The following is a 19,349-nucleotide window of genomic DNA, read 5'->3' as shown; positions in this document are numbered from 1 at the left end:
TAATTATTATTTTAGGAAGTATTCCACCTGTTTTATATATATATGTGTGTGTTTGTGTATATATGTAGTTAATAGAATTAACATAGTTACATCGAATATCCAGTGTAAGTGTTGAGTAAGAGCCACAGGTACCTAAATTGGCTTATAAAATAGTATGCAAAATTTTTACAACTATACAAGAAAAGCATTGCTTATAGACGTTCAAACTATATATTTAACAATTTGATTTTATAAATTTGTAAAAATACATACAGTTATATGTATATGTATGAGATAGAAACCACAGTGTGAAGAATAATAATCTCTAGACCAAGAGATTAAAGAAGCAAAATCAGAAGTTTAATTGGCTTTATATTTAGGGTCAATAGGTGTTAATGAGAAGGATGACGTGACAACTCCATTTTAGTTTTGAATATTTATAATTATATAACATCAGTGTTGTTAACTGAATATAAAGGATTATATATTTTATTTATCTATTTATTTTAAAATAAATTTACTTATTTTTGGCTGCATTGGGTCTTCGTTGCTGTGCGTGGGCTTTCTTTAGTTGTGGCGAGCGGGGGCTACTCTTCGTTGCTGTGCGTGTGCTTTTTCATTGTGGTGGCTTCTCTTATTGCAGAGCACGGGCTCTAGGTGTGCGGGCTCAGTAGTTGTAGCTCGTGGGCTCTAGAGCACAGGCTTCGTAGTTGTAGTGCATGGGCTTAGTTGCTCTGTGGCATGTGGGATCTTCCCAGACCAAGGCTTGAACCCTTGTCCCCTGCATTGGCAGGCAGATTCTTAACCGCTGCTCTACCAGGGAAGTCCCAGGATTATATATTTTAAGTGGGCCCATGTGTGAACCTGTTACTTAGTTTTTTCATACTTGAGTTAATAACTTTTACTCAAGTAATAAATATAATTAAATTTATTCTCTTATTCAGAGTTCATTTTAAAAAGTAAAAACTTAGTGACTGCCTCTCATATATAAAGCCAGCTGCTAGGTCTTCTGAAAGATTCCAAGATAAATGGCTTCTTTATTCAGTGATGGCTTCAGAATGTGTTTTTTATTATAACATAAATATTTTTGGTTATTTTTGTGTGTTATGTCAACACCAATTTGAGTGTAAATAAATGTTATAATGTTTAATAGATAATCATTGACATTAAAATGGTTTTATATTATATTTCTGCCATAGAAACTAGAAGCTGATACTCTTGAAGTTAAAGCAAGCAAGGAGCAAGCTTTGCAGGATCTACAAGAGCAAAGACAGCTGAACACAGATTTAGAGCTTAGAGCCACAGAATTGAGTAAACAACTTGAAAAGGAGAAAGAAACGTAAGCTAAACTACTTAAGGGAGAGGATTATAAACTAAGTTTCATAAGATTTCAATTTTGCTATCACAGTGCTTAAAGATTTATTTGATTCTATAAAGTACTGATATTAATGTGAATGAAAAATAAAGCCATCACAATATGGTTAAATAGGAGGGCTTGTGACCAGTCACATTTCAGTAGACTTTGTCTTCAAAGGCCAAGTACAGCACTCTGACTGAGTTGGCAGACTGGATCTGTGTCAGGATGGTGAGGGTTTTTGACTCTCAGTAGTAAAGATGGAAGCTGAGAGCCTGGGAAAGGTATTCAGTACCTTTCAGGGAAATGAAATAAAACCCATCAAAGTTGATGATAGTTAAATTGTTTTATGCCTTCATGGTTTCATCCTTTTTTTGGGAGTGATGACAAAACGTTTTTGTTCTCACATCTAGTAAATTGGGTCCTGACATTGTGAACTTGAGGATATACAGATGCATTTTGTGCCTCAAGTGGCATTCTTCTCTTAACATTGTCGTTTCCAGTGCCTAGGTATTTGGGGAGTACATCTGATCCTTTGTATTAGCCACTGAGTGATTTGTCACCTCTGGAACCCAGTCATGTATCTGTGAAGATGACCTTTGAGTTGGTTCTTGTTCTCTTTCCCAAGGCCCCCTGTGGGCCCAGTGGTTCTTTCCATTTCTACTAAGGTTTTTAAAATTTTTGCCTTTATACTTTATGCAAACATTTCTTATGTGGGGTCCTGCATTTCTAGAGTACTACCTAAGAGAGAAGGGCTGGGTAAACACATCTGAGGTTTGACTAAACCTCACCCCTTGTCATAGGACTCAGCCCAAATAACAGGGTACAGGGCTCCCCTTTCTCAAGGGCCACCTTCACTCTGCATGCAACTCTTTCCCTCCAAATTCCATCTTATAATGTATTTTCATTACTCTGCAGTTTAATGTATTTTCAAATATCGTTTGTGATTTCTTTGATTTACAGGTTACTTAGGAGTATATTGTTTACTTTTCAAATATTTAGGACTCTTCTAGATATCTTACTGTTATTCGTTTCTAATTCCATTTTGGTCAGAGAACATACTCAGTAAAATTCAGACATTTCAAATTTTCATTTAGGGCACAGTGTATGGTTTATCTTGGTTAAGTTTCCATGTGCACATATATGTGTTTTTGGGTAAAGTGTTCTATAAATATCAGTTAGGTTAAGGTGGTTGATAATGTTGTTCTAATCTTCTATATCCTTGCCAATTTTTTTCTCTGGTCATTTCTGTCAGTTTCTGAGAAAGGGGTGTTAAGGTTTCCCAGATTGTGGATTTATTTATTACTTCCTTAAGTGACTTTTTAAAAAATAAACTAAGTTTTACAGTCACTATGAAAGCCTTTATTTCTGTTTGCCTTCTTCGATTCACATAGTCTTATGATTTTATAATAATTACTTATGGGAAAGTTAAGTAACATAGTAAATATATCAAGTCCCAATTTTAGGGTTGCTTGACAGGGATTTTAACTATATTAAATGGTAAAGTAATATTAGTACAATGACTTTTCTATTTAGACCTTTAAAAACCCATGAGGTACAGGATCCTGTGAATGTACCTTCATATGTTCTAGCTACTTTTTTGAAAGTAAAAGTAAGTTTCTGGGACTAAAAGTTAGAAAACTTCAAGGTATAGATGCAGTTCTGGTATTGTATTAATACCCAACTTCAATTATGTGGCTGGTACATTTTTTAATAACCTCTCTTTAACATATTGTTGAATTTATAATAAAATACATTGATAGTAAAGTACATTGGAAATAGTATGCATTCTAGAAATATTACTTTGCACCTAGTTTCATTTTCACTTTAAAAAATGGTTGATCTTTAATGTGTTCTTTTCTTTTGATATGTAATATGCATAATTTTATTCATTTTATGAAAGCAAAGTCTTTAGTTTAACTTTCTTAAAACAATATTTTCATTTCCTCATTCTTATAACTTTTTTTTTTCCTGTTTTAAAAAATTGAAGTATAGTTGATTTACAGTATCGTGCTAGTTTCAGGTTCTTGTAACTTTTTAATTCATTCTGGTGTAGAAAACTTATATTAAAGGACAAATGATAACAAATCTTTTATATAATCTGCTAGGCTCTAGGATTAAAGTAAATCTTTTGTCTTTCCTTCATGTTTGAAATGAAATATTTCTTCTATTTTTTAACTTTATTTTTCCTGGTTACCTTATGTGTTTTGAAGTTTAGGACCTGGCAAACACATAATGTGTTTTAGTTTTTCAAGGAAAGAGGCAGAGTTCTCTGTGCATGGGGGCTAACATAATAAATAGGTTCTTTAGGGTACATGGGAAAACATTTCTGGCTGTCATAGACTAGAGGGTTTGCTATATGCACAGATTTATTTGGGGATACATTGTGGTCAGCAAGACTGGATTAAGTCATGGGCTTAGATGGTCTTGGCTTTACCACTAATTTATTTGACTTGAGGAAAATCATCTTCATCTGTTAAATGATTGGATCAGATGTTCTAAGGCATTTTTCGGTTGTGTGGTTTTACGACATTAAATTATTATTTTTACTTCTTAACTACACAAGAAAGTTTCAAAACTAAATAATTTATTAATTTGAATGGTAAATTATGCATTATTAAAGAAATTGTTTCTTAAATATTTAGAGTATCCAATACAAAGTTGGATCTACAGAAGAAATCTGAAGCGCTTGAAAATATTAAGCAAATGCTTACCAAGCAAGAAGAAGAAAAAAAAGTCCTTAAACAAGAAATTGAAAATTTAAGTCAAGATGCAAAGATGCAGCACAAGGAATTGAATAACAAAATTCACACGGCAGTAACAGAACTACAAAAAGTGAAGATGGAGAAAGAAACTCTAGTAGCAGAGCTTTCTGCAGCAAAAGAGAAATTATCAAAAGTTTCTGATTCTTTGAAGAACTCCAAAAGTGAATTTGAAAAGGAAAATCAGAAAGGAAAAGCTGCTGTATTAGATTTGGTTAGTTGTTTATGTTTACTTTCTTAGGTAGAAGTGATTTTTATTTAAAATGTAGTGACTTTTCTGCTTAATTCACTGTTGACTTTTCACCTTGCATTTAAGTGATTTTAAGTGTTCTTAGAGGAAAGGAATTGGGATTACTTAACCTGAGAAAAAGATATTGGTGTTTGTGTGTGTAATTTTCCAATGGCCCAGAAAATTTTCAGTTGAGTATATAGTCTTTCTCTATTCTGGGTCTGGTGCTAGATTTGGGAAGGACTGCAGCATGTTTGTCCTCAGAGGCACTTCCACAGAGAATATAGCTACTAGTTGAAATGTTTTTCACTTGACTGTAAAAAAAAAAAGAAGAAAGAAGACCAGAAAGATCTTAATGACTTTTAACTGTGGTGCTATAAACTTTCTTTATTCAATTTTCTAAAACTCTAGATAATACCATGTCTTAGAGATACTGTAAAAAATATTTAAACTATAGAGAAAAAAAATCTGAGTCTCAGGAAATGCGTAAAGAGGAATGTATTCTCAGAAATATTTTAACCCAGAATAACACAGAATAATAGCAAAAGTAAAATTCTTTTGTTCTCAATATGAAGGTCAGTGAAAGTGTTGAGTAGCATAAAAAACATGATTATCGTATGTTACTTTTATGTTCCTTTCTGTTTGGAGGAAACATCTATCTGTACATCTTCCCTCTTAAGTTATATGTGATTATTTTTATTTGTTGTTTCAATACTTAAAAAAAATTTGCTTCCATTTTCTGAAGCCCATTATTCTACTTTTAAAATAGTATAAGTTAATTAATTAATTCTGTGACATAAAAATGTGGTTTCCAAAGTATTCTAAAATCTTGTCTAAATATTATCTAAAGTATTTATTGTGACTATGGGTTGATAATAGAAACTCTTAGCCTTTTCCTCTCCCTCCCCATTTACTGCTATAATATTTGCCTGTTTTTTTAATTGAAATGGATGATTTTGTCCCATCTTAAATCATCAGTGATTCTGGTTTATTTCCTTGTGTGGATCTTACTGAGATTGTAAACCAAAATTCTTAAATTCACTACAGATATTTTCTGCATAATGTAGTTTCCATTTTTTTAGGAGAAAACGTGCAAAGAATTAAAGCAACAACTTCAAGCACAGACAGAAAGCACACATAAGGAACAGAATGAACTGAAAAAGTCACTTGAAAAAGAGAAGGAGGTAAGATTTTTTTTCTATAACAAAAAATATGTAAAGCATAATAAGGTCTTTATATTTTCAAAATATTTTCACAATACTTAAGTCAAAAGAAGGTTTTTTCATTTGTGTTCTACCTACTACTAAAAAGATTTAAGCTAGTTTAATAAAAGGCCCAAAATAAAGGATTATAATTAATAAAGGTAGAAAATTGAGTCAACTAACTATAGAGTTATAATTAGATAATCTAGATTAAGGTACATTACTATGGATAAAAAAAGTCAATAGATTTTCCATAGAAATGACATTTTAAGGGCTCTTTATTTCATGGACATTTATATTAATGGCATATTTGATAATGGTTGTATAACAACCATTTTTCTATGGTTAATGCTTCTATTGTTCTCCATCAAAACAAACAAGCAAATGAGTAAATAAATGGGTATAATATATATTGTTATTCTCTGAAGACATACCTCTAGCAGCTAGAGTCCAGGCATGTAGTTTTCTAGAGATCAGATTTGATAAAGCAGCAAAACATAGTCCTGACAAGTCTTTAGTGTGATTGTGTTCTGGTTGTTGATTGAAAGAAGACACCTGTGCTTTATATGCCAGCCATGTAAGTGGCAAAATTATGGAGGGTTAATGCCCAAGCTGTGAATCCAGATTGTGCAAATTTATATCCTGACTGCCAATTATTAGCTATGCTGTCTTGCCTTGTCTTAGGCAGATGACTTGATCTCTCTGTGCTCCAGTTTCCTCGGCAGTAAAATGGGGCTAATAGTAGAATCTGTGTCATAGGATTATTGCGAGAAATAAATGGGTTAATATATTTCAAAGTGCTCAGAATACCAACTGTAACAAAATAAATGGTCAAATGTTAGCTATTTATCATTGGTTATCATAACATAATCATCATTATTAACACTACCTGACTCCTGTTTTGCACAAAAATATTTCCCTTTGTATTGGAGATAAGCTGAAGCATCCATATATAGCACTGAAACTTTTTCAAAAGTAACTTTGAATGGTCAGATGCTCAAATTAGGTTCTTAATGAAATATGCATAAAATATGAAAACATGACTTTGGCTGGAAGGGTGAGAGGTAGTGTAGTTCACCTTGGCCACAGAGGAACCTCAGTGTGACTTCTATATGATATCTAATTTTGAACAGAAATATGTCCTAGTAGATTGTTAAAATAAGGTGGTAGCAAAATATGCCTCAAATCTCTAAATGAGGAAACTATTGTGTGGTATAGTTTAGTGTTATCAGACAGATACTAAACATATTTGCCAAAAATTATTTTGGTTTTATCACAGTTAATATGAAGCTATCCTTTCTGATTCACTGTGGCCAACAGGCTCATTTAGCATTTTTTTAAAAAAAATATTTATTTTATTGTTTTTGGCCCCACTGTGCTGCTTGCAGGGATCTTAGTTCCCCGACCAGGGGTCGAACCCAGGCCTGGCGGTGAAAGCACCGAGTCCTAACCACTGGACCGTCAGGGAATGCAGTTAGCATTTTGAGAATATTCAAAACAGTAGACATTTCAGCAATCTAAAGATCGATGTTGATTTTCCCTTTTTCTATGATATAAGGGAATATTAATCTAGTCCATTTGCAAGCTCTATCCAAATGTATAATTATAAGTTAAAAAGGAAGGGAAGATTAAACAAATATTGAAGATTAATCCAGCATGTCATCCAGTAGTGAATATTGTCAGTTATGAAAGCTCCATGAGGGTAGGGATTTTTCTTTTGGGTTTACTACTGATTATTTGTGGCCAATAGACTCAGTAGTTTCTCCTTAGAGTAGTGCTTGGCATGAATAGGTACTCAATAAATGTGTGTTGCATGGATAAATGAATGCTAAGCAGGTTTTATTTTCTTTTAGACTTCTCATCAGCTGAAGCTGGAGCTCAGTTCAATGCAGGGACAAGTCATACAGGCCCAGAATAGTTTAACACAAAAGGAAAAAGAAGAACAACAACTTCAGAGTAACATAAATGAGCTAAAGCAATTGACTGAACAGAAGAAAAAGCAAATTGAAGCACTCCAAGGAGAGGTTAAAATTGCTGTTTCACAGAAGGTAGTGATATATTTGTTTACTTTTTATGGGAAGAAAAACTTTGCAGTTAAAATAACAGTATGATAGTAACACAGATGAGTTACAACAAAGAAAATTTTACATATGCTCAAATTTTTTTCTAAGTTAAATGTATAAATGCACTTAATTATATGACTAAATATCTATGTCTGGATTTCCATTCACTATAACCATGTTGTTAGATAATTCTTATTTGAAGTTCTAGCACTAATCATTTGTCTGATAGGCATAAAACTAGCTTTTTGTAAAATAACATATAACTAACTATGTTAAGAGAATAATTTATACATTTCTAGTGTATTAGAAAATTTTAAAGGAATTTAAAAATAAATTATCATCATTAAGGGAATATAATCAAGAACAAAAATCACAAATTGAGATATATTTAAATATTCAGTAGTATAGGTTTCATATAGTTATAATTGTTTGGTTTTTTAAGTTATATCATAATGGTTTCCATTTCCAAACCTATCCTGATTTATTATTAAGCATCCGTTCTTCATCCTTAAGTAAGTTTTAATACTTGTCCAGACTAAGACTTGATAAAAGTGGATTGAACTTAATATTTGAACAAAATGAGGTTTTCCCCACTGTTGGTGTGTGCATATTAATTAGTTCATGGAGAAGAAAGATATAAGATCCCTAGTATGTAAAACAAACAAAATATGTCATGTTATTAATAGTTGGCTTGTCACATTACTAGAGAAAAAAAATTAACCCCACAAATACATATTTTATGTTGACCACTATTTTTATAACTATTATTATGGCCATTTTACAAAAGAGTAATTTTCTAATAACACAAACAAGAGTAGACAAATTTGTCTATCCTTTTTTTGTGTGTGTTATATATAATCATACATCAGGATATAATTATCATAGTATGTATTTTGTTCTATGATTTGATATCTTGAGGTCATTTTTTCCCAAAATCTATTAGCCTCACATTCAAGTTTTCCTTAGATCTTCATTTTTATAACATCATGACTTAGTAAATTAAAAAAAAACCCAACAACTATTTTTAGCACATTTTCTTTTTTATTAAATTATTAGTTATAATAAGATTTCTTCCAGATTTATGATTAATATATATTGCCTGTACTTTGCATGGCTTTACTAGCTGACACCTTAAGGATTTTGAGATTCAGAGGAAATGTTCTTATTGGTAGTTGTCTTACTTGGGACTGTTATAACAAAAATACCATAGACTAGGTGGTTTAAAAAATAAGCATTTATTTCTCACAGTTCTGCAGGCTGGGAAGTTTAAGATAAAGGCACTGGCATATTGAGTGTCTGGTGAGGGCCCACTTTCTGGCTTGCAGACAGCTGTCTTCTTGCTGTATCCTTATATGACTGAGAGAGATTATCTCTTGTGTTTCTTCTTATAAGGGCACTAATCCCATTCACGAGGGCTCCACCCTCATGACCTAATGACCTCCCAAAGACTCCACATCCAAATACCATCACATTTGATCTAGGCTTCAACATGAATTTGGGGGGGGGGTGTCACAAACATTCATAGCAGTAGTTCACTTGTGTCAGTGTATGAATGCTAGAAGAAGGAACACCTTTAACCTTGGGGAGGACAGCATTTTGGGGGAGTGTTGGGTGGATAGCCAGTCTCTATAAATTTGACTTGGAATTTGGAGTACCTAGAGAATCACTGAAAGGCAAGAATTGTTTGGTTTTATTGAGGAGCAGTGTACTATCATGGAAAGAAGATAAATTTTAGAGCCAGGCAAATTTGAATTTAAATTCTGTGTGACATACATTAGGTTTATGGTCACAGGAAAGTGATACATCTTTCTGAGCTAAATAAAATAGGGTCATAGAGTTGTAAAGGTTGAGATAATTTGAAGCAATTATACTTCAATTAAGATCTATTAAAGGGGCTTCCCTGGTGGCGCAGTGGTTGAGAATCTGCCTGCCAATGCAGGGGACACAGGTTCGAGCCCTGGTCTGGGAAGATCCCACATGCCGCGGACCAACTAGGCCCGTGAGCCACAATTGCTGAGCCTGCGCGTCTGGAGCCTGTGCCCCGCAACAAGAGAGGCCACGATAGTGAGAGGCCCGCGCACCGCGATGAAGAGTAGCCCCCACTTGCCGCAACTAGAGAAAGCCCTCGCACAGAGACGAAGACCCAACACAACCAAAAATAAATAAATAAATAAATAAATAAAGGAAAAAAAAATGCCATAGAATAATTAATTTACAAAAAAAAAAAAAAAAAAGATCTATTAAAAAAAAAAGATTGCAATAATGTATTTAAAGTACCTAGTACTGTGTGTGCCCAGTGCCATGGGGAAGCAAAATAGTTGTTGGATATTATATATAAGTGTAGCAAACTATGATCTAAGAGTGTCATTGTGCATGGTAAACCATACAGTGATGGTCTCTGGAAACTTTTCACTGGGCCACAGTGAAATAGGAAAACAAGGATAAAGTTTAAATGGGTATAGATATGTATGTGTACACACACACACACACCCCCCATATATATCTATATCTATCTATATGAAACACACATATACATACATTTTTAAAATGTGATTGTGATTGTTTGGGAGTCACAGATAAAGGATCCAGCAAGGCTATATAAGTCATCAGTTCCTGTACCAACCTTATTTGAAACCTAATGTGGGAATACAGAATGAATAGGAAATGGCCCCTATTCTCAAGTAGCCTATAATTTAATGAATCAGGTATGTAAGGAAAAAGAAAACTGTAGTAAGAAGGAGAATGAGAAAAATTAGAACTTAATGGAAATTTTGACTGGCTTTCTAGAGGAGCTAGCATTTGAACTGTGTCTTTGAAGACTATCCTAATTTTGAAAGGTTAAAAAAAAGAGGAAATTAGATATTTCAAAGGAGAGGAAACAATATCAGCAAAGTTTGCGAAACTTAAAAAAATGTCATTATAGAAAATTTGCTATTGGAATACCTCGTAAGTGGAGAAGTGACGGGAGATAAGGCTACAGAATTGGATGAAGTCAGATCACAGTAGATGTTGTATAGTTGTTTCCACTTTAAATTTTTAATATTGGAAGACTAAAGGTAAAAATCTTTAGAAGGGAGAAATGTAGTCAGACCTGTTTTAGAGCAAAAACTGATAAGCTTGTGAAGGATAAATTGTAAATGACTGACCCTCGTATATTCTCCTTTGGAACTTTGGGTTTACTTCTGTTAAACCCATTATCAAGCTGTTACATTGATCTTTTTATTTTTTTAAATTTTCTTTTATTTAACTTACCCACTAATAGATTTGAATTCCTCAAAGTCAGAGAACTGTGTTTTCTAACAAATAAGCTATCAATGATTTTTTAAAAAATGAATGAATGAATGAGCCTGTCATTTAGAGTAAGTAAAATGAAGGCCCAAATATGAACCCAGAGGGCAATTATGATCAGTGTTGAGACTTTGTAGAGGGCTTATTTGAGCCATAAAGGTGATTGAAGAGAAAGAAAACTAGATTTGTGGGAGGGAAAATGTTAAAGAAAAGAAGTAGTATTCTACCAAAAAAAAACCCCAAAAACGCAGTGTAGTCTTCAACACGAAAAACAATGTCCAGGAATTCTTCGTCGTGAAGACTCTAAATTGGAGGTAATGTGGGATGTTATCAGATAATGTGTGGGGTGATGAACCCCCTTTCCTCCATAGGTAGTTAGCACTACCTCCTGGCAATCTGCCTCCTAGCTCTCTTGAATCTATCCCCTTTTCTTATTTCCCAACTGCCACAGTCTTAGTCCAGGCTATTTTTTTCTCTTATGTGGACTACTATAAAAGTCTCTTAATGGATGTCCTGGGCTTTGTTTGTCCACCTCCCATCTATTTGTCATTCATTCATTCAAGAAATATTACTAGGCACCTCTTCTGTGCCATGGGCACAGTTCTAGGTGTTGGAGGTGTAGCTGTGAACAGACGGGGAACCTATTCTCATGGACTTAAACTTTCTTGGGGGGAAGAAACTTAAACAGGGTGATGTGAAAGACAGTGATGGGACAGAGTCCTACTAAAAGGTTGGGTGATCAAAGAAGCCCCTCTGAGGAGATTTGAGCTGATACATGAAATACAAGAGCTATCCATGTAGTGGTCGGGGTGGGACAACTAGTGCAAAGATCTTAAGGCTAGAACAAGCTTGGTATTTTCTAAAAACGGAGACCAGTATAGGTTAAGTATAGTGGAGAGAGGAAGAGTAATATGAGATGAGCTCAGAGAAGTAGACAGGGGTAAAAGCATAAACATACAAAGTTGAAGATTATAAGATAACAGAGAATGATGTATTTTGTTCAAAGGATAATTAGAATCGATAAGGAGATTTTGAGCAGAGAACGGTGGGATCTGACTAAAGGGACATAAAGGAGCAAGCAGGAAAGGCATTGAAAAACTACTGCAGTCTAGAAAGTACAAGATGATGGCGTAAACTAAAGTGTTAGCAGTGGATGATTTGGGAATATCTTTTGTAAGCTGAGTCATCAGGACTTGCTGATAGGTTAGATGGTGAGAGATGATGGAAGGAGGAGTCTAGAATAATTCTAGGTTTGTGGCTTGTGCAAGTGGATAGATGGCCATTGGATAGATGGCCATATTTATTGGGGGAAGTAGCATGTTTTTGAGGAGCAGGGTTGCTGTCAGGAATCAAGATTTCTACTTGAGATAGGTATCTGTCAATCACTCAAGTGAAGATGTCAGGGAAGTACTTGGATATAATGAGCCCAGAGTTCAGGCAGAGAGGTTGGAGCTAGAGACATAAATTCAGGAGTCAATTGTAAATAAACAATATTTTAAAAAATATATATTTTTTAACTTAACAAGGATTTATTCACAGGAATACCTGTAAGTAGAGAAAAATAACAGAAAAGCTAAACAAATGAAATGAAGAGGATCCAAACCAACTTTCACTCTGTAGCTTTTTACTTGCACCCTGTGTGCATATATCTAGGGCACAGAGGGCCACCAACATGCGCCAATACAGTGTAGGAACCCTGCATTACATCCATTAACTTAAACATATCTTTAAGATCATGCTTTGAACAAAAAAAGAAAGCTTAGAAGGCAATATGTTGAGTGGGAATAAACATTGAAATATAGCAATCATGTCTTCAACTTCTACAATTGTCTTTATGTGCCAACTAACATTTATGCAGCCTCTTACAGACCTTTTACCATGTAATTTAAGTTTTAGAAGTTTTGATAAAATCACTAGTAGTATATAACCATGCAGAAAGCACATCACACTGACAGCACAGAGGCAAAGATTTTGCACAGATATATCTGCTTTCCACATTGTGCAGGTTACACACAATACAATATCAATCTTATTCCTAACAGATCCTAAAAAGATATTTCAAGGCCTAGCTGTAAACTACAGTACTTTATATCTATATTCTTAATAAAAATGAGTCTAGTTGGGATCTTCTAAATAGAGACTGTATATAGAATAAAAGAGGGCTAGAGACTGAACCCTGGGGTCATACAGTATTGAGAGATCAAACAAAAGAGGAGGAGCTAGTAAAAGATTTTAAGATGGAATGACCAGTGAGGTAGGAGGAGAATCTAAAACACAAGATGTCCTTGAAACCAGGTTGAAGAATGTTTCTAGGAGGGGGCATCATCAACTGTTTGAAGGACTGCTGGGATGTCAGTAAGATGTGGACAAGGACATGAATATTGTATTTTGGAACAAGGGGGTCGCTGATGACTTCAACAGCAGTTTCATTGAAGTGTATTTATTTTAAAAGCCAAGTGCTTCTTTTCATGCTATGCTTACATATATTTTATTTATGTCATAATTTGTGCATATCTCCTGAATCTTCTTAAAGACTGAAGGTTTAGAGTTTAGAGGAGTTGTACCTTTGCAACATTTTCTTCTCTTTTTCTGCTTTGATGTTAATAAAGATGACCTGTAGAAATTTCTTAAGTTATTCTTGAATTTCAAGGAGTAGAAACAATATACTTCAACTTAGTAATGGCTTTTTAATTATTTCATGTAGAAATTTCCCATAGTTCAACCTTAAATTATATCATCTTTTAAAGCATACAGCACTGTATCTTCCATCAGAATGTAGTTGTTACTTTCAGTCTCCTGAGACCTTGGTACTTGGGAATTCTCAGTGAAATTTTTTTTTCTTTATTTAATTGCTTTTTCATTTTTTGTCGTTTAAATTGGGACTTGTTGAATTTTGTAATTCTTTAATTTTGTAACTATAAGGTAAGTTACACTTTATTAAAGTAAAATTTTAGGGCATAACTACAATTCAGTTTGTTCTTAGGAATCTTAGTTGTGTGGATTTCATTCTATATTTGTAACTGGTTTTTGGTATGCATACTGTTTTAAATAACTATTGTATGTTTCAGACAGAACTTGAGAATAAACTACAGCAGCAGTCAACACAAGCAGCACAGGAACTTGCAGCAGAGAAACAGAAAATATCAGTGTTACAAAATACCTATGAAAAAAGTCAGGAAAGTCTAAAACAGCTTCAGTCTGATTTCTATGGGAAGGAATCTGAACTTCTTGCCACAAGGCAAGATCTTAAGGTATAGTGAACTATATTATATCATAAAAACCAATAAGTTGTTTATAGACATTCATTAAATGATTGATTTGAACCCAAATGGGCATGGGAATGTTAGTGTTTATGGAATATCATGCTTGTTTTCTATTGAATTATTATATTTGGAGAAACATGCTTTTTAAATTGTTTTATATAACAAAATATATATGTAAATATAGGCATTTAAGAATAACATCTTTAATAGAAATAATTTGGAAATTGTTAATTGCTACATTGGCTTATCTAAGGACTTTGCTGCCTTTATGTAAAAAAAATAACTCTTAAAACAGACTGCTGTTAAAAAATCTAAGGAGTTTTAAATGTAAACCACTTGTGAAAATGCAAGCAATTTTACTGTTGCTTGTCAAGCAATATTAACTTTAGTTTTATATATTAGTCAACTTCCCAGGACTACTGGAATGCATAATGATTAAAATTAGGAGATTATAGCTCAAAGTAAACTTAACCTTAATTATCTAAACATATATGGATATTTTGTCCTTGGCAATACTGTTTGATTAAAGTTATCATTTTTACTAAAATGAAGACAATGGAAAAAGGGTAAACAATTTTTATGTAGCATTAAGGTATCAGTTCTCTAAGGGAAATGGAACATTTGTATTCTCTCACAGAAGAGTTAGCCATTTCTCTTTTTTGTCATAGTGAAATAGTATGCTTTTTGATTCTTTCCTATGTTTGGATTTTTGTTTCTTTACTTAATTTAAAATGCCTTATTGAAAAATTCTGTTGAAAATCACAGAATATTTTTATATATAATATACATAAATATACTATGTCTATACTTTATTCATAGGCTGCTATAGGGAAGGCTTTATGAAGGAGGTAGGACTTGACCAGGTCCTGAAGGATATAAGAATTTGAATACACAGAGAGTCCTGAGAAAGATCAGTTCCCTTAGGGGCACATGTGAGAAAAGGTGCAGCAGTGGGAACCAGCAAAGCCAGGAGGCAGTCACCATAATTGTCTTGCTAGAGTGCTGGTTTGTGTTTGGAAGTTAAAGTTAAAAAGGTTGGGAGCAAACTGTGAGGTATCTTAGATGCCTAGCAAGGACGACTGACTGGACTTTATATTGGGTTGGCGGTGGGTGGGGGAGGGGGGGGATGAAGAGTCTAAGCAGAGGAATAAAATGAAGAAGATATATTTTAGGCAACAACCTGGAACTGGTTTATAGATAGCAGCTTGGTTTGGATCTGGCGTAAACTAGTGCTGGGGAGATTAGTTAAGAGGCTATCTCCCTTCCTTCCTCCATAAACTCCAGTAATCTAGCTGTGAGCTGATTAGAACTGGAGTTAAAGAGGATGGAACAGAAGAGATTAATGGGAGAGAGAATATGAAACAAAAGGGCTGAATAATGTACAGGGTGCAAGGAAGTGAAGGAATCAGTGGTGACTAATGATCTGACAAAGAAACAGGAGATTGGGTAAAAGAATTTTCATAGGGCCAACAGTAGATATTTTATATATATAAAGTTCACAATTAGCAAGAGTTCTTTTTTTTTTTTTCATTTATTTTTTATTTTTTATTTTTTATTTTTTTATTTTTTTAAACATCTTTATTGAAGTATAATTGCCTTACAATAGTGTGTTAGCTTCTGCTTTATAACAAAGTGAATCAGTTATACATATACAATATGTTCCCATTTCTCTTCCCTCTTGCATCTCCCTCCCTCCCACCCTCCCCATCCCACCCCTCTAGGTGGTCACAAAGCACCGAGCTGATCTCCCTGTGCTATGCGGCTGCTTCCCACTAGCTATCTATTTTACATTTGGTAGTGTATATATGTCCATGACACTCTCTTACCCTGTCACATCTCACCCCACCCCCTCCCCATATCCTCAAGTCCATTCTCTAGTAGGTCTGTGTCTTTATTCCCAGCAAGAGTTCTTTTAAAAAAATACCACCTGACATTTAGAAAGTATCTTAACTTGCTATATTCTCTAAGTAGCTTTAAATTATTATTAGTTTTCCTTTACAATACTGTTGAAAGTCAGGGAGGGTTTGTGGAAGAGTTTGGACTTTATCCTAAAGGCAGGAGGGAACCACTGAAAGGATTTGCTCGGATTTGTATTTTAGGCCAATAACTGGCTGCAGGAGAAGGAATGGATTGTAGGGGAACATGGCTGAACGTTGGGATGAGATAGGAGACTTTGTGGTAGTCCAAGTGCGAATGGTGGCGGCTCGGGCTGGTAGTAGTAAGGATGCAGAATGTGCATGAATTCAAAGGACATTGAGGTGGTAGAGAAGATGAAACCTAATGACTGATTGTAGAAGTTCTGTAGAAATCACGTTTTTTCTTCATATGGATGTATTATTTACCCAAGAGCATAACACAGTAATAAGACTTAGATCTTTTAAATCAGTATGTTTTTCATTAAGCCAACAATTATTTTTATTATGCCCTAAAGCTGCATCATGTTCTAATTTTATACACGAAAGAAAAATTCAAATGTAAACATGGGCAAGAAGAGAAAGACAGAGGGATAAGGCTGCTGTGGAGTTTAACAACTGTTGAGAGGCCGTGGATAGACTCTCTCTTCCAAAGCTTCCTTTTGCAGATGAAACTGAGGCCCTGCTTGGTTAGTGACAGGCCTAGTGTTTGCACAATAACAGAACGATGATTGGATCTCAGCTCTTCTGATTCATAGCCCTTTATTCTTTTTTTTTTTTAATTAATTAATTAATTTGGCTGCATTGGGTCTTCGTTGCTGCGTGCAGGCTTTTCTCTAGTTGCGGTGAGTGGGGGCTACTCTTCCTTGCGATGCGCGGGCTTCTCATTGCGGTGGCTCTCTTGTTGTGGAGCACAGGCTCTAGGCACTTGGGCTTCAGTAGTTGTGGCACACGGGCTCAGCATTTGTGGCCCTCAGTCTCTAGAGCGCAGGCTCAGTAGTTGTGGTGCACGGGCTTAGTTGCTCTGCGGCATGTGGGATCTTCCCGGACCAGGGCTCGAACCTATGTCCTCTGCATTGGCAGGTGGATTCTTAACCACTATGCCACTGGGGAAGACCAGTAGCCCTTTATTCTTTTACCATCATTTCACTAGAATTTTTTTTATAAAATAGGATATTGAATTTTTTTAATAAAATAGGATGTTGACAAATTTTTATAAAATAGGATTTGACAAAATATCCTATTTTATTTTTTTATACAATAGGATATTTGGAAGTTAATCCTTCCAAAATGACAGGTATCTGAACTACTTAAGTTAATATTTAAAAAAAGAAAGAAATTCCTAGAAAAGTTCAAATAATATTTATAGGCCAGAATAAGGGATCAGCCATTCTTTTTCTTTTGCTTCAGTGATTATTATATGACCTTATGTATAAGAGAGAAAGGGAGAGGTTCAGAACCTTGTAACATGACACCTAAGTCAAGGCTGCCATCTGTGGGCTGACGGTGTACACCAAGACACCAGTAGAATGGAAGACGGGCTGGCTTGATCTATGCCTTTAGCCCCATCTGCTGGATTATTTATGAAATACTAAAATTTGTTGACTGGATATTTCAAACTGGCTATGCTGTGTGCTATTCTTTGTTTTCCAGGAAAGGTAGAAGTGGTGTTTAACTGTAAATTTTGCACCCTCAGTGAAGTGAAAATTCTAGGATAAAAAGTTTAGAATTAAATGTAAACCTTCTTAGCCTAGTACTGTTCTTTATGTCATTTCATCAGACATCAAGAAAAATAACTAAAAATTTTAAAGTTTTATTTTGAAAGAAAAAGGAAAAATTGTTGAACAGACCCCCCCCCCCCCAAAAACCAAAAAAGCAATAGCTACCACAGAACAGTGCAGAAAATCTTTTTTTGCTACATTACTATAATGTGATTGGGGTATTCAGGATCAGGGTTGGTACTTGATCTACTCAGGGATTTGCTTATTCCAGTGGCAGTGGGTGGGTTAAAGATAGCCCCAGTAAACCATCTAATGGGAGAGGGAGTTCTCCAAGGGAAAAGATGCTGAGCAGATGAAACTAATATAGTCTGAAGCAAGAAAGATAAAAGGAAATTTTGAAACAGCAGTATACTGCTGAATGACATAGATGAATATTCAGAGGCAAGGTTGAACAACATGTTTTGGCTCAGAAAACAGTGCAGATTTTGAACTTGACTTTAAAGATTTAGTCACTAGGATTTTGTGAGTTCAGAATTTTATAGGCTGTTATTTAAACCATGGGCATTTTGGAATTCTGTGGTCAGAGATTGGGGGTATTCTTGCTTTTAGGCTCTAGCAAGTGTTGGTATTCTTTAGCATTAGATCAGGACCTCTGTTACCTAATTACAATTGCTATAGACAGTATGGGCTAGGCTTTGTCAAATTTTATTCTTTTTCTCTGAAATCACTCTCACCTTGTGTGATACTTAGGTCAGTTCCCACATGCCCACAAAGCCTTCTTTAAACATTCCACAGAGAACTCTCACACTCGTTTTTCTGTGCATTTGGCATATAGCAAATGCTCTAATACCCTGTACAACTTCCATTTTATACCCTGGTTCTGTTTTCCAGGCTGTATGGTCAGCTTCTTTAAGTCCAGGACCATCTTTTATCCTCCTGTCTACCTTAGTAGTATACTCAATTAAAGCTTAGCTGCTTGATTAGTAAAGGACTAGATGACTTTAAGTCTTTTCCAAAAAGGAAGTCTTACAGTTCTTAGTGTTCTAGTGGAAGCCATTGAAAATGGAAATTTGATTTACATCAGAAAAGACTTCTGAACTGGGTTATTTGTAAGGAATAATCTCTTTCAGGAAGCTTAAGTAAAGCCCTTTAAATAAGGTTTTCATTTATTCATTTAGTTTTCATCGATTCTTTATCAAATGCTTACTATAGCCAAGCCTAGATAGCAGTGATTCCTCCTGAATTGTATCTTCTGCCTTTTTTTCAAAGAAACTGTATCTCCAGAATAAGAAAGATAAACTTCTTCTAGATGGTGGAAGAGCATCTTAGAGTTATTTCCCTTAGCAGCTGAGAGTGGCAAGGTTCCTGCCATTTTCCATTCCCCACCTGTTACCATATCCACCTCCAAATCAAAACCTAATGAGTCAAAAAGTTGCTCTTTCCCCCAGCTTCAGCTTCTTGAAATATTTGGGCCTTCGAACAGTTAGTAACTATGGACTGTGTCAACTGACAGCGCTACTTCTACCACATAGATGAGAAGTTAAGAGGATGGGGGTGATGGCCTTGTTAGAAGTA

The 19,349-nt window shown here is 34.7% G+C and overlaps 1 protein-coding gene across 2 annotated transcripts in view; it reads left to right on the top strand.

The window, feature by feature from the left end:
- Window positions 1-19,349, top strand: part of EEA1 (early endosome antigen 1) — a 135,926-nt gene that overhangs the window by 106,767 nt on the left and 9,810 nt on the right. For both annotated transcript variants that reach the window (XM_036865414.1, XM_036865415.1), the window contains 5 exons: window positions 1,179-1,318; window positions 3,979-4,309; window positions 5,407-5,508; window positions 7,380-7,574; window positions 13,946-14,128. In XM_036865414.1, the coding sequence (XP_036721309.1) occupies window positions 1,179-1,318; window positions 3,979-4,309; window positions 5,407-5,508; window positions 7,380-7,574; window positions 13,946-14,128 (951 nt within the window). The remainder of the gene's footprint in view (window positions 1-1,178; window positions 1,319-3,978; window positions 4,310-5,406; window positions 5,509-7,379; window positions 7,575-13,945; window positions 14,129-19,349) is intronic.

The sequence above is a fragment of the Balaenoptera musculus genome, chromosome 10, assembly GCF_009873245.2.
Source record: "Balaenoptera musculus isolate JJ_BM4_2016_0621 chromosome 10, mBalMus1.pri.v3, whole genome shotgun sequence".
In the NCBI taxonomy this organism is placed as follows: domain Eukaryota; kingdom Metazoa; phylum Chordata; class Mammalia; order Artiodactyla; family Balaenopteridae; genus Balaenoptera; species Balaenoptera musculus.
This window is presented reverse-complemented; position numbering and strand designations above follow the sequence as displayed.